Below are 15,577 nucleotides of genomic sequence, written 5' to 3'. Positions count from 1 at the left end.
AACGGCTCCGGATGACTCGTGTGTTTGATGCCGAGGGAGCCATCAAAAGGGCGTGAAAAGAAAGACCCGATTAATTAAACCTGGATGAAAGTGTGATTGGCTTCTCTATTGACTGCTACGGCAGTGTTCCCCCGGAAACATCTGAAGGAATCTGCCAAGCACGCCTGGAATTAGTCCTCCACCAGGTACTAAAAGGCTGTTTTTTTCCTGTTTTTATCACTGCCCTCCTTATGACACGCGGCTTCTCTCCGGGATGAGAAGTGAACAATAATGCGAAGCACCGAGGGGGAGGAGGAGGAGGAGGAGGAAGAGCAGGAGGAGGAGTCTGACATGATGTTGTTCCAAGACAAATTTGAAGCTTTGTTGCCTTCATTTCGCTGCTGCCAATCACCACCTCTGTTCGGAACTTTACGAAAACTAAACAATACCTTTACACGGTTGCTATTGCTATTGCTAGATTTTTTTATTCATACATCCTTTTACCCTAACAGTTTTAGTTGGTGTCATTTCACATTTTCAGTCGTTCAATCAAATCTAAATGAACAAAATAATGGAGGGATCGACCGCTAACAAAATAATCAATGGCGCTAGCTCCACGTGGAACTTTTCCAAAATCCTGTGATTATTGCACAATTTTCTCGAAATTGATGCTACTCTACCTTCATTTGGATACTGCTAAACAGCTCGTTCTTTATGTGATGATTAATCCAACGATATTTTTATACTCTTGTTATTGTTGTTCTTATTTCTAAAGAGATTCTTCAATACAATTTCGACTTTTACACTTTTGGTGGTTTTTACTTTCAGATTTTTTTTTTTTTCACGTTTTTTGACTATTTTTATTTCCAATAGTCGATCCATCAAACTGGGTTGAACAAAATGACCAAGCGATCGTTCGAGAACAAAAAAAAACGGCTAGCGCTAGTTTGCGGCTCCAGTCTTAAATGTCATATACTGCGGCCCCTTCCCCTTCAGTATGCCCTCAACATATCAGACCTGTGCCATCCTGAGTATATCCTCTGCAGCCTGCGCGTGAACTTGCGATACAGGTGGCTGATGTAGCGCAGCATCTCCTCGTAGCACGAGCCCGGCTCGCTGTAGCTGGCGAGCGTGGAGTCGTTGGACATGTAGCGAGCGCGCTGCTCCCTCATCAGGGCGTTCTCCCGCTGCTTGGTCTCGGAGAACTGGGTGGCGATGACCACGAGGCACAGGTTGATCATGAAGAAAGACCCCACCTGGCCAGAAGGGATGTGAAATTGCAGTTTGAACCTGGAAAATGCTCAGCTAAGATAAAAGGTGGATGGTTTGTTGATTGATTTCGTTGATTCATTTTTCAAGACAAGGGTTTTTTTCCATGGTCCGACCTTCTTGACATGTTTTGGTGGAACTTCCGAACTTCCTCGTGAAACATGTCGAGAAGGTAAGACTGTTGAAAAAACCCTCTTCTTGAAAAAGGAAACAAAGAAATCTATCAAAAAGGAGGACATAATAAACATTATCGATCTGATGTTCGTTGATGCTTGACGAAGACCCCCCAAAAATTTCCAAAACGTTTTTATTTCTTATCTCCTCCTACAGATGAACCCATAAAAAGCACTTTCATATCACATGCACCGCGGAACAGAAGCAACTTGCAGCTGAGAAATCCAGCAGTACACAAAGCCTGCCGGGTTCATCAGAAGGGAACGTTTGCCGCGAAAAAAAAAAAAAAGGTGATTCCGTGTTTCTCGAAAAAATGAGGCCGAGTTGCAAGCATGCGGAAGCATCCTTGTGGGGGCGGCGGAGGGGCAAAGCGAGGCTCATGCATCTTTGCGGAACCTTTCAGCCACGCACAGGCGTGGCTGAAAGGAGGCAGGATTAAAGAAATATCTCTTTTACATAACGTGCCGAGTTCAATTCTGCCTCGGTTTGTTTTTTATTTCGTCTCGGGAGTGCCGTTAGGTGAGGCGCAAAGGCAGAGTCCCAATTACGACGGACCTTCGCGGGTCGGGTTCGGGAGGTTAATGCTTTTGAAAGACGGCGGCACGCTGAGAATTTGGTTGGAAAAGCAACCGAGGGGGGGGGGGGGGAATGCAAACAGTACTTACGATAATAAGCAGTATAAAATATATAAAATTGTAGAAGGAGTGAGCATCCATGACATAGTACATGATATCCACCCATCCCTCCAGTGTGATGACCTGGTGGAGAGACAAGCAGAGGGAGACAGCGCATTAAAATGAATGGGGGGGGGAGTTGGAAGATGTTTTTCCGGAGCTTCTGACGTTGCCTTTTCTCCCCCCCAAAAAAGAAGTGCTTTTTGGAGACAGTTTCCTCCAAAACTGTCACCAAAAAGCACACGGGAGTCAGATGCGGCGAATATTTTAAGACTGCTTTCAACTGCTGATCCTTGAGGGAATCTGTGTGCGTGCGTGCGTGTGTGTGTGTGTGTGTGTGTCCTTTTTCATGTGGCTACTATGCTAATGAGCAGCAGAGATGCTGAGACTCCAGGAAAAATAAATAAATAAAAAGAAGCAGAGCCAAGCCAATGATACACTCGCGCCCAGACGTTTTCACCTCAGCCGGCATCACAGGCCGCCGCAGCCGCAAACATGCGCACACACACGCACACACACACACACACATAAATTCCTAAACACACGGACGCGCGCGAGTGTGGATTTAGCTCACGCACAGTAACCTCGAGGAGACTAATCCACTCTCTGCTGGGATGCTCCTCTTGGCCCAGATTAACAAAAGAGCCAAGGACTGTCAATTCCAAGCGCCATACACACAAAATCATGGTGACTCATTTTAATTAAAAAAAAAAAAAAAGGGAAAAAAAGCTATTTAAGAAAAAAAAAAAAATTCCACTGAGTTTAAAAGTTTAAAATTGATGTGAAAAGACAACCAAACAGCTTATTCAACTAGTTAATGTAGATCGATTTAGCAGTAGGTTAAAAAAAATGCATAGAAAGAATCACTGATGTGTGAAATTACACACTTACCGACTTTCAATTAAATCTTGCACTTGAAAAAATATGTAGCAAATCAATAAAATTCGAAACTACTTCTAAATCTTCTTTCTGTAAATTCGAAATATTTATTTTTGTCCGATTCAAAATAAAGTTGGGACACTCGCTTTTAGTCTTTATTTTCCCAATCAGAGTGAATGACAATGATAATAAAATATTCTGATTCTGACATCCAGCTTATAAGACAAAAGAAGCCGTCTTCTGCTGTTGGCGTCCTTGAACCTGTTTTTTAGAGTTCAAAGCCAAAGCAGATGAAAACCTACAACTACCAGAATGCACTGCTTCTTGCTAATCGGTGAAGCTGACGTCACACTGTTTCACTTGCCGTTCCCCAGCTTCAAACGTCAGTGAGGGTAACCGCCGTCCCAAAAAGCTTGTATCTGATTTGTGCCCCATCAGAATATGACCAGACCAATGAGTGTCCTCAGAGAAGTAAGGGGTGGGGTTTTTTATATGCAACGAAAGCAACAAACAGGGAGCCTCTCTCTTTGACCGACTTGCCCAGCTGACGCAGAAGAAACGTGATTGGCCAGTTCCAGATGGACAAGCGGAATGAAGGATAACTGCGATAGCAGTAAATGTGAACACCGACGTGGGTTTAACAGGTAAGCTAGCAATGAATTAGCATTCATCGTCCCGCCTCTCAAAAGTTCACTTCATGTGTGATCATCAAAATTTAAGGATTATAAATTTCTCAGAAGCGAAACAACGAAACCCTCCTGCTATTTTTTTTTTCAAGCCAGCCCAAACCCTGCGAGGGCGCCGACGTGACACGTTAACAGCTTGTTGTACTCTGCGGGGGGTCCCGGTGTAACTCTGCATTAACTCACTTCTGAACCATGGGCTGATATGTTTTCTAAACCCTGTGCTCAGATGACTTATTCATGTTCTTTATATAGACAGAGTGACTCGGTACCCTGGAAAAACAAGCCGAGCGCTTCATTGACTATTCATCACAACCTTCTGACGGAGTCCCGTAAAGGGGCCTCTACCTTTTGCAGATAACACGGCCAAACGCAAAGCAAACAGAAAAATGCAGCGAGGTCCCATGGCTCAAAGCAAAGGAGAAGAAAAAAGCTCCACTGCGGTGGACTGCAGGTCGGCGCTGTGGCCACACACCAGGCAGTGGGGAAGCAGAGCGTTTTTTAACATTACGTCTTCCACTTCCTGAAAGGCTGTCCTCTTCTGGGGTGGCCACAGCCAATCAGCTGCCTCCGCCTGTCTCCTCTCTGCTCTGCCTCTCCTTCTCCTGCCTGCCACTTCCAACCCCAACATCCTTCCGCCCAGATAATCACCGACACTTCCCTCTGGTGTCCTCATCCCTGATCCCGTCCGTCCTGCTCACTCATTGGACGTTGTTACGAGATTCTTCATTCATGCTCGTCGAAACGAACCCCGATGTTCAGAAAGACACAAAGAGCGAACCGCTTCCCTTGAGTACGGACCGAACAGCGGCGTATCAGGTGACCCCACAAAGGTCTTCATGGATAGTTTACCTGGCGATAGAGTCTCGTTTTAGACCAATGCCCACTAAAACATATAAAAGGGCAATGAATAAATAAATAAATAAAATACTGAGCAAGATCTAATCTGAAAAGCCTCTGCCTGGGAGCTGAGGCCACACACACACACACACACACACACACACACACACACACACACACACACACACACACACACACACTGTGTGGAGTCTGTGCCTAACAGGGATTACTTTGCCTCTTTGTGTGTGTGTGTGTGACTGTGACTGTGAGTGTGAGTGTGTGTGTGCGTATATCTAGATGTGCTGTTGGGGATGTTTTGAGAACAAGTCTCTCAGACGTCCATGTTGCGAAAGTCAAAGTCTATTAGCCTCAGATCGAGATCAAACCTCTCAATAGTCGGTCATCGACTGATATATTAGCAGGTTTGGGCGTCCAAAGTGCAAATATTGTGATAGATAGAAGCCTGCCTGTGGGATAAGGAATCAGCACAATGGGAACGGAAACGATGCATATGTCTTTTTATGAGAGATATGTCTCTCTTTTTGCAGACAGTGAGTTTGGCTTTTAGGTCGTAATACATTCAATGCTAGCTGACAGCCTGGATGGAGTTTAAACTGATTGAAGAATGAAAGGCCCAGTGTGTAACATTGAAAAGCTTTCATAAGAAATCAAATATAAAATAAACGTGTTTTAAATTAGACTACTTTACTAAACCGCACACCTATGCTAGCATTTGTACGAGCATTTTACGCAAAAACTACAAAAGAACGACTTAATAAGAGGGCGTACATTGCAGCGATGAAAAACGTGTGATTCGTTTTACTGAGTCAGTTTATATAGGTGACTCACCAAGGAGAATCAGATTTTCGATTCAGTTGAGTCAGCTACAGTGTGCAGAATTCCACCCACTTCTAGAACACCTGAGTGATTTGTTCTTTTAGTGAGTGGTGCCGGGCTAGCGGGAGCAACTGAGTGATCTGTTCGTTCGCAGCTCAGGCTCTTCGCAGGGAGGGGGAAGTGGAACAAGAAACAAGAACTGTTGTTTTTCCCAGAGGGCGAAGAAAGCCATTAACTTGATATATTTTCATAGAAATGCAGTTAGAATACTGATTGCACAGTAGGGACATGTTGCCTGGTCTCCCCTTTACAGTTAGCTAGCTAACACGAGCAGGGGCAAGACAGTTAAACGAGAAATGGAAGAATGAGCCAAAGAGCAAAAGGTATAAAGAGTCAGGACTCATGAATCAGTGAAATTACGGTGACTTTTTAATTGATTTATGATTAATTATGCAGATTTTTTTTTTAGGATTTGTTCAGGACTCAAACATAGCTACCATAGTGCCAGCACATTTTTTTGTCATAGATCCTACGGTGGATCCCCTCGGATTACAAGTAAAGCTAGCCGCAATATGCTCTCCTACCTCTAGATGCTGCTAAAGTGTACGCACTGGCCCTTTAAGAAACAGAGCTTGACTTGAGGTTTCCTCCCTACCTGGAAAATGGCGATCCAGGCGTAGCCAATGTTGTCAAAGTTGACGGCCCCCTTGTGAGGGTTGTGCTCCCCGGGCCGACACACGTTGTAGTACTGGTTCCAGTTAATGCAGCTGTTGCTGCTGGCCCCGCCCACAGGGGCGGAGCAGTCCATGCCGCCCTCCGAGTACGGCGGCACGTCGTGGCAGCGGAGCATCCCGTTCTCGCGGGGTGCCGAGCAGATGAACGGACTGTCCTCGCCCTCCTCGGTCATGTAGTAGGGATTGATGGACAAGTTGTATATTCTGTCAAAGAGAAATCAGCAGGTAAAAATAACTCAATAAATATTTTCGGTTTTTTTTTTTAAACTTATCTTGTATTGCCTTTTTGTTTGCTTTAAATTTTGTTGTTACGTTAGAAACATCGTAAACGTTTGGCCTGGGCTGGGTCGGTTTGGTGTGATCGTCTCCCTTGTGTGACCTTGAAAACTAACGAGGTCAACAACGAAATATCCAAAAAATCGTCCAGGTCACAGAGTTCCCAGAGGTCAGGACAACCGTTAGACAACCAAACCGGAGCCACAAATCTGATTGGCCTGAACTTGCCTGACCGTGACGGACGTAATGCCTTTCCGTTCACCCTTCAGGTGTTTTTTTGCTTCCCTTCAATTGAAACGGACGCGGGAGACAAACCGAGAGGATCCTTAAAATCCTTTGGGTCGTCTCATGTGGTGAACCAGGTGATTCGTAAGCAGAGAGGAATGTCTTTTCCGCCGGCCAAAACGGTTGAAAGCACTTAGACAGAAAAGGGAAAAACAATCCTTTCCTCCCCTGGAGTTCCAGGAATGTGACAGATGAAAATAATATTTTGGCATCTCCTTCTGGCACCCGCGGATTCTTTTCTTTCTTCTTCTGGTCCGCGCAGGAACCGCTTGTGCTTTGTTCCTGAGTGAACTCGAGCGAAGCCGAGAGCCTGGATCGGATGCTGGCAGGCGGCGGCGGCGGCGGCGGCGGATCAACGGGAGTGATCGGTGATCGCTCGGCATTTAATTCCATGTTTTGTCTGAACGTAGCCATAAACTACAGCTGCGGTAAACAGCAGAGGTGTACTCAACTGAGTCAACAGCGCGTTCTCCCTTTTATCTCCATTTTAGTTGAGCCCATTTGCGCCGCGGTCCAATATTGACTTTGCCTCGTTGAGCCTCGCGCAATCAACTCCTCTTGTTTGTGCGTCGTGTTTTGACGAATCAGGAGGCCTCCCAGTCTAGACTGTTAATTGTACGAATCAAACCATTTGGCAACACAAGCCGCCGCGCTCGCCGCCTTTTGCGTCCCCCGCTTGTCTTCGTCACGCGCCTTGCAAATATTAGAGGAATAAAGAAGGAGAAACCTCCCTCTGTCACCCTTTACGAGTCGCCGGTAGTTTTGCAGCCCTGAAAATGAAGACGGCTCGGCAAAGGTTTGTAACGATCGGGGTATTTATTCTGCAGTCAGAAGGCTTAAAAGAACGACCGAGCGTGGCGTCCCGAGGAATCTCAGCTGTAAAACCTGAGAGTTTGCCTTCTTGTTTTGCCCCGCCCCCCAATAAAAGTTATCGCTCCGATGAAAGCGAGAGCGTGGAAGAACGTGCTCATAAACGCTGCGCCCGCCCCGCGCAGTGAGGGATGGCGCCGGTGCAGAGGTCAGGCGCCCATTTGTTCTTGGAGAGAAAACACAGGCGCCTCGCCCATGAAATATTAAGGAGCCATCCTCTTTGCTCTCTCTTTTTTTTTTTTTTTTAAATCCCCCTTCGCACTCCCACTCACAAGAGGGAATTCTAAACATAAACTCGGGCGCTGTTACATCAAAAAACAAAGTGGGTTCGGAAAATCCGCAGGGGGCCATCTTCCGCCTCTGCTGGATTTCTGGGGTTCTGTCGCCAATGGAGAATTAGTCGCGCTGGTCTTTTCGCCATCTGCGCTCGTCTTTCTTGAAGTAAACACAACAGAATTTCTCTGAGAGAATAACCGTCGTTGTTATGACGATGATTATTATTTTAGCGCTTTGAGTTTGCGTCGCCAAAAATGTAAGTGCACCGTGTTCACAGAGCCTTTGTATGCAGGATTAACAATTACATTTGAGTGCCAGCAGGTTATATGCATGCTATTGGAAATGTCATTTCTAATTAAAAAGGGGACTCGAGGGGGATAAAAAAAACCTGTAGCATAAGTTGCTTTACTTCAATTGTGGTTAAATGATCACATCATCTGCATAGAGAGGGATTCTCATCGCGGCTACCAAATACAGTGGCCGGCGATTGGCAGGTGAGTGTGATATTTATGTTAATTTATTTTTCATATATATATATATTTGTTGTTTTATCCATGTTTTGCATTGTTATGGATTTCTCTGTTTAGCCAGTGCTAAAGAAACAGATATTGATCATTAAGCTCCATTTTTGCTCTTTTCTGAAATTTCCTCGGTCACCAAGTGCAGCGTCAATACAAGGGAAGCAAGAGTGTGCCGAAAGCTCCACATTGCTTGATCATGCTCACGTTTTGATGTCTTCTCCCAAGAAACAGCGGTTGCGGAGTAGCCCCGCCCACAGCTGGACACCCACAATGCCAAAGATGAAAAAGACGAAGAAGCAGAGGAGGAGGACGTTTCCCAGCATGGGCAGGGTGTCCAACAGAAGGGTCACCAGAATCCGCATACCTGGTCGGGGAAAAGAAGAAACGGTGTCAACAAAAAAAATAAAACTTGTCATACGTGCAGATGTTTCAAGCTCACGCCTGTTACAGTTGAACCAGACCTCGGGTTAGAACACAATTTGACAACCTCTATTGATCTCGTGGACTCGCCGGCGACCGCTTTGTTCCCATGGCCGATCTAATTACAAGCGGTGACAAGACGCCGAGCGACAGTTTGACATTGTCGTTCCCCGGCGGGATTTAACCCCTTGCAACCTCCCTGACGGCTAGCATTATCCGAGCACGTGCAGTCAGCGTCCGTCCCCTGTTGTCGGCCGGGGCGACTTCATCATCGTCAGAGTCAGAGATCCAGTCCCCGAGGTCGGCGCCGCGCACTCTGCCTCTCGCAGCCCTGTCACACTGACGGCCACTTCCGCTCCAACAAACTAAATTGGCGGTCGAGCGATAAAGACATCCGAACCGAATTTTTCGTGAGCTGATTTCACAAATTTTTAATCTGAGCTGATTAAATTTCCGGCAAAAGAGCCGAAAAAGGAGGACACAGGACTCAACTTTTACTTTTATCATCGAGGAAATTGCTCAGTCAAATATGCTGAGTGAGTGAACTGCTATCTATTTATTCATCACTAAGATTCACCATCCGTGACCCGAAAATATTCAAAAGTCAAAGTAACACATCCCTCAATCTATCGCTGCATTTTCATGCGGCCAACTTTTTTCTGGCCACATGACAATGCTTACCTTCGTGGGATTGCATATTGACTGTATGTATTTTGAATTGATTGAAAATTTGGATCGAGCTATCATGAAACTATCACTGTTCTGTGGGAAAAAAAGACTGGTGGCCAAGTGCTCCATAATTTCGTATTTGTTCATTTTAGATTTAGTTAATTAACAGACGATGCTATAGTCAGTGTTGAGTCGTTGTCCGTTAGCTACCGACATTGAGATGACTCGCCCAGAGGGCGCTGTCGCGTCCCTTTGTAGTGCAGATGTCATGACGTAGCTAGTTCTGGATGTAGGAAAAATCAGTTTCTCCAGCGGCCCGGTGAGCTGAGAGTCAGACGTTTACTCTCCGCATTAAAATGATCTAATCATTCCCATGTACAGCGCCCTCACGGCAGTTTACAACTGTGTGACGCATTAGTAGGATGTAACAAGTCATCGGTATCAAATCCGCAGCACCTAATTGGGTTTGTGTGCTCTGTGCACATTCATTGAAAAGGTGTTATCAGGAGTATATTTATCCGAATAGTTGCTTCTTCTTTTTTTTTTTTTTTTTTTTTTCTAGCAAAGCAAACTATGACTCATGGGTCCATTCAGTCAGGCATCTATTTTTTCCCCCTAACGAGCGATGGCACTTTCAAGCGCTTCCATGCAATGCATCAAAGTCAACGATGCACGATTAACGATGCACCTTTTCCCATCGCCGAGCGGCAAGAGATGAAGGGGGGGGGGGGGGCGGGATACGGCCTGCATTTGAAAGCGAGACCCTAATGCGGTGTGAGCGCTGCAACGTGCAAAAACACACGCACGTGCACCCTCTGAGGAAAGAGAACACAGGCGCGCGGCTCGGGAGGCATCTGCCTCCTCTGCGGTGAAGTCTGCTCAGTCAAACCCGACATTTGACAATGTTCATGCCTCCTGCAACCGTCCCCTCAACGCCACCCACGCTTTCCCATCTACAGCTTTGTTAACAATACAGCCTGCGACGCGAGACACAGCTGCGCCGCGTTTTTGTGCGTTCCAGAAGCTGCGCCGGAGGTTCCCCCAACGAGCCCCCGTGCCGCGACACGCAACACAATAATCTTTTCTTTTTTTTTCACCTTGAGATTCTTGTGTTTATGATCACGGGAGGCCCAAATTGTTAACTGCCACTAAGATCCAATTAACTGCCCGGCTCCATCTGCGTGGCTGTAAAGCAGCTGTGCTCGGCAGATACCATGAGACTCACTCACACTGCACATCACAGAACACACAATACACGTCTACAGATGTTCCTGCTTGGGTTGCAGTTCCTTTTTTTTTTTTTTTTTGGCGGCTTACGCATAAAATTTTATCTACTGGTTGCCTTTGGTGCAATTAAAACCTTAAAACTGCCAAGCCGACCGCCAAAGATCAGCACGTCTGACAATTTAAGAGCTTTAAAGTCCAATTGAGTGATCTCACCCCCCAATTCCAACCCCGAATACTGAGTGCCAAGCAGGGAGGCAATGGGTACCATTTTTACAGTCTTTGGTATGGCTCGGACTTGTAATGTTATTACAATACATGTATTGACACTGCAGCTAACGGGACAAAAAATTATAGCTCGCCATCACATTAGACTGCCCTCCGGTGGGTATGATGTGCAAATGCCTCATACAGGTAAAGGCAACAGAACCACAGATTACGATTGACAACCCTCATGATGCGATACAGGAGGAAAAAGACAGCTATCATATTGATTGATGAGCCTCATTAATCGATACACATTAACTGCGAAGCTATTTAAACATGCAAGACGATCTCGTTAACTCGGGAAAGGTTTCTGCGGGTTCAAAAAAAACAACTTTTTTACATCAAAACCAAAAATCAAAAGTCCACGCTTAATTGAAGTTTGCCGGGTGAGCGCTGAATATGTTTTTCTTTTTTTCCCCCCCCTTCCACAGTCGTGTCGTTGAGATGATTATCCAACCGGCAAACAGACACAGGTGAAATCTTAATGCCCTCCGCGGGGGTGATTAATTTCTGCGTACTTGCTCCACGCGGCAGGTTGTGCAATCAGGAAGAAACAGAGCGCTTCAATCGCGCCGTAACCAGGCTACGGCGCCAAAAAAAAAGCCAAAAAAAGAAAAACACCGTCTGTCCAAACGCTGATAAATCTTCCCCGTCTGCTTAAACAAAGAGGCGGAACACGGAGATGGAGCGATAGCACGAGGAGAAAGATAAAAACAAAGCAAAAGAAGAGGAAGAAGAAGAAGAAGAAGAAGACGCTGTCCATGAGCCTGACAGCTTGCACCCTCCAACATCCCTCATCTCATACTGGAGGTAAAGAGGGGGGGTGGGGGGATGAGAAACACTTGAGATGAGAAGCAGAAAGGCATAAGCCGCTCTGCAGCGCCCCCTGGGAGGCTCCGACTGTTAGCAGATGAGTCTGGAGGCCTTGGAGGGGGGGGATTTGTGTCCGTCTCTAAACTGACCTTCAGCTTCAAGCCTCGAGTCACACCTCCCACTGTCGCCCTCGCTGCACGTCCGTCCCTCTGCTTTATATTTTAATTCTTGGGTCTAGCCTCCCCGGTGCCCCGAGCCTCCAGGGGGAGCCGATTGGAGAGTTGTCACGACGAAACAACTGCGCCTCTTTCTCGGCGGCCCAGAGCGATTGTTTCCCCCTCGGAGCCAAGCTCCACCCGCCGCCAATTTTGAGCCCTCGCCGAGCGAGGACGCGGGAAGGATATGAAAAGGGCAGAGTGGTGAAAAAAAAAAAAGATGTGGAGCAACCTGCCAAAATTTAGGATGGTGTTTGGGTTATCAGCGGCGCCCGAAGCACTTCAATACACACACACACACAGACGCACACAGACACACAAACACGCAGATCCGCGCGCGCTTTTCCAAATGTCATCAGTCACAAAGGGGGAATCTTATCAGGCCGGTATCGGACGCCCGGAGATCGACTTAGTCTCGGAGAGCAGGGTTATCTTCCACGTGCACACACACTTTTCCCTGAAATCCGTTTTTTTTTTTGTTTTAAGCTTCAAAATCTGCCGCGGGTGGCAAACATAAAGGAAAGACGGAAAGAAAGAAAGAAAGCAAAAACAACAGCGGGCATGTATTGACGTGAGCGCTCGCGGGTGCGTTCCAACTCCCTGGGGGGGGAGCCTCTTGGCGGCGGGCCCCTAATGCACGCTGGTTAATAATCCCGGACGCTGTTATGACACCGTTGTCCCGTGTTTCCTTTTCAGCCTGCAGATTCATGGCCACTTGTCTCGCCGTGCTTTTAGGGGGCGAGGTGACTGACGACGTGCGAGGTTGGCCGCTTCCAGCAGCCTCCCGGACGGGCGCGTGATTAAAGGAGGAGCGGCGAGGACCGCCATCGTCGCTCAGCCCGGCGTTAAACAATGCCGACGCATTGGAGATAACGGGCCCGGCACATCCATTAATGTTATGTAATAATGGTGCCGGTGGTGGATGCAAAGTGTTAGAGCGCAGTTTGCGCCTTGTACGGTCGGAACGTCGCGCGACGAAACGCCTTGATTGAAAGCGTTCTGCTGGATTAGCGCCAACCGCGGTGGCGGTGGCGGCGCTGACTGCATGTAAAGAAGTTCGTGCTGAAGCCCAGAGGTTGGTTTCACCGTCAACGGGGAGATTCCACATTTGGATGTGTGGGTGGTACCGGGTGAGCATTGACAGGCTACTAAACTTTAGCCTAGCTACCCAAATTTGAAACAATGGACAAAAAAAAATTGAGTTTTCCGAATTGACAGTGAGTCATTTTCAGTCTTTTTGCAACCGGCATTGGCGGTCCCTGCTGGTCAAACAATAACATGCAGGTTTTTAGTGGTCGGTGGTGCTAAGGGCTCCCACTTCAGCTCAGCCCAATTCTCTAAAAATTCTCAATTTTCAATTTCTATCCGTACATGTTCAGACACCAGTTTACTGTGACTAGCAAGGCCGGAGTGTCAGCGCAGAGCAGAAAAGCAGAGATAAAGATAAATGAAAAACACGTCGCTCCGAGAGTCTGACAGCGGACTTACTTGGTACTCTGTTGATGGCTCGCAGTGGCCGGAGCACTCGGACGGTGCGGATGGCCGACAGGCTGGCGTTATGGCCGTCCAGAGAATACTCCATCACCCTGCAGACGCAGTCGGAGAAAAGGTCGGACAGAGGGCAGAGATGAGCTTGGTGGAAAACTCACAGCTTTGAAGCAAAATTGAAAGAGGTCGTGTACAATGCAGGTGGCTTACTAAAGAGAGACTGGAGCTGCACGGTCTTAAACAATGTATGAGCAATAGTTTGACTGGTGCAGCGTCACTGACAATTTATTGTTGTGGCAATTGGGGAAATATTTAGAAAAAATATCTGAGGCTTTGGTTTACATTTCACATATTTACGCCTTCTTTTCACTCTTTAAATCAGTGGTCTCCAAACTTTGGGGGGCGGGGGGGCCTAATTATGACTGCCTTGACGCGGGCCGGAAAGAGACACGCAGAGGGCCGGATGTGGCCCGCGGGCCGTAGTTTGGGGACCCCTGCTTTAAATGAACACTTTCCCCTTGTAACCGCTGCAACTGTCGTACTCTGGACTTACTGACCGCGTGGTGCACAATTCTCAACAGTACTTGCTGCAATTTCACCCTGAGCAGCGCTGTGGTGACGTTTTGTTCAGTTTTTCTTCGACCGTCTGCCGGCCTTTCACAGCAAACTCCACTACCGGCCCTAAATGTTGAAAATACAAACCCTGGGGTTTTTTTTTGTCGGAAACACCTACCCGGCCATGACGATGACAAAGTCGAGTTGGTTCCACCTGTCGCCAAGATAACAGTTGGGGCCGAAAATCCCCAGCGCCACCATCTTGATGATCATTTCCACGGCGAAGAAAGCGAAGATGCAGTCGTCCAGCACCTGAAGCAGCGCAGCGTGGAAACAAAGAATTCATCTCGAACGCGTACTGCGATAACAAGGAGGGGGAAGAAAACAGGAAAAACTGACCCGCTGTCAAGAGAAAAAAGGTCAAGGCCTCGTTAAGTCTCCCCGTCAATGAGGAGGCGAGCGTTGGGCAAAAATAAAATGGGGAGAAAAAAAGAAAAAGACAGCCAAGCGCCACAAGAGGTTGTTTGAAAGGAAACTCTCCCCACCGACGGCTTGATCTCAGCGGGGGAATAGCTCCAGCTCGGCGAGGATAAGGCTGCGTCGCAATTAATTAGACATCAAAACAGCGAGGAGACGACTCGGCTCGGAGAAAAAAAAACAAAAACCAACAACTTTGAAACGCCACCTATTTCGGCGGCGGCGCAAAAACAAAATATCAGCGAGGTGCAGGACGCGGAAAAACAGAGAAAGTGGAGCAGAGTCTCATCTCATTTGCATCTATTTCCCTCCCGTTTGATTTACGTTTTAGCATACAAGGCAAACGCAACGAGGTCTGCAGTCATGCTAAATGTAAACAACAGCAGAGTGCGTAAACATTGGCTCGCATTCAAAACACTCAGTTGGACTTTGTTCCTTTTCGTTTTGACGAGAACAGACGACGCAATAATCATTATTTTCCAGCTGAAGTTGTCTTTTTTTTTCCACGACAACTTTAGCCAAGTGGAGACACGAAACAAACATCGTCCCAGATTCTTTGCAAACGGACAGTTTTGGATTCCAAATCCATTTCACAGTCTGTTCTCTAAACGTTTCGCAGTGCTTTACAGAGACGGTGCGTTTCTAGGCCAACTCACCTGTAGGACGCGGCACCACTCCGACTGGCAGCTGACGTCCTCGCAGGGCTGGAACATCCCCAGAGTCACACAGTTGAGCAGGATCACCAGCATGGATATGTGCTCGAACCACGTGCAAGAGCAGGTTAAGGTCAGAACTGGAGGTGGGTTGCGTCACATTCATAGACATTTACAACAGGAAGCAGAGTGAACATTGCGGGGGGGGGGGGGAAGTTAGTCAGGGAAAGCGTTTCTCGGAACACGAGGTTGCTTCGGTCCTTGATTGTTTCAGCGCTACAGACACTAAATGCCAATATGGATCCAACGTTTCCTTGTATGTGTCTCGACTCGGTCAGTCAACTCCTCAGAAACAGGGAAAAGTTCTTGCTTGCTTCTTTTTTTTTTTTTTTTTTTTCACTTTTCTGAAGTGAGTACCTTGTGATGTCACAAAGGGGCCTGTCTAAGTTTACTGGCGCTCTACTGATGCCCCCCTGCAGGTTCAACCAACGCTCTGACG

At 47.1% G+C, this 15,577-nt stretch overlaps 1 protein-coding gene across 1 annotated transcript in view; it reads right to left on the bottom strand.

The window, feature by feature from the left end:
* The window catches only part of cacna1ha (calcium channel, voltage-dependent, T type, alpha 1H subunit a), a 46,300-nt gene extending 30,978 nt beyond the window's left edge, over positions 1-15,322 (bottom strand). The window contains exons 1-7 of the mRNA XM_076023577.1: positions 15,082-15,322; positions 14,127-14,260; positions 13,394-13,491; positions 8,502-8,661; positions 5,991-6,273; positions 2,088-2,180; positions 997-1,235 (exon numbers count right to left, since the gene is read on the bottom strand). Coding sequence (XP_075879692.1) covers positions 997-1,235; positions 2,088-2,180; positions 5,991-6,273; positions 8,502-8,661; positions 13,394-13,491; positions 14,127-14,260; positions 15,082-15,174 — 1,100 coding nt within the window. The 5' untranslated portion in view covers positions 15,175-15,322. The remainder of the gene's footprint in view (positions 1-996; positions 1,236-2,087; positions 2,181-5,990; positions 6,274-8,501; positions 8,662-13,393; positions 13,492-14,126; positions 14,261-15,081) is intronic.
* Between the last annotated feature and the right edge of the window lie 255 nt (positions 15,323-15,577).

Source organism: Nelusetta ayraudi, unplaced genomic scaffold, assembly GCF_046127955.1.
Source record: "Nelusetta ayraudi isolate G7.1 ecotype Tasmania unplaced genomic scaffold, CSIRO-AGI_Nayr_v1 ptg000016l, whole genome shotgun sequence".
NCBI lineage: Eukaryota > Metazoa > Chordata > Actinopteri > Tetraodontiformes > Monacanthidae > Nelusetta > Nelusetta ayraudi.
Note: the sequence above shows the minus strand (reverse complement) of the source record. Positions and strands in the feature narration are given on the sequence as shown.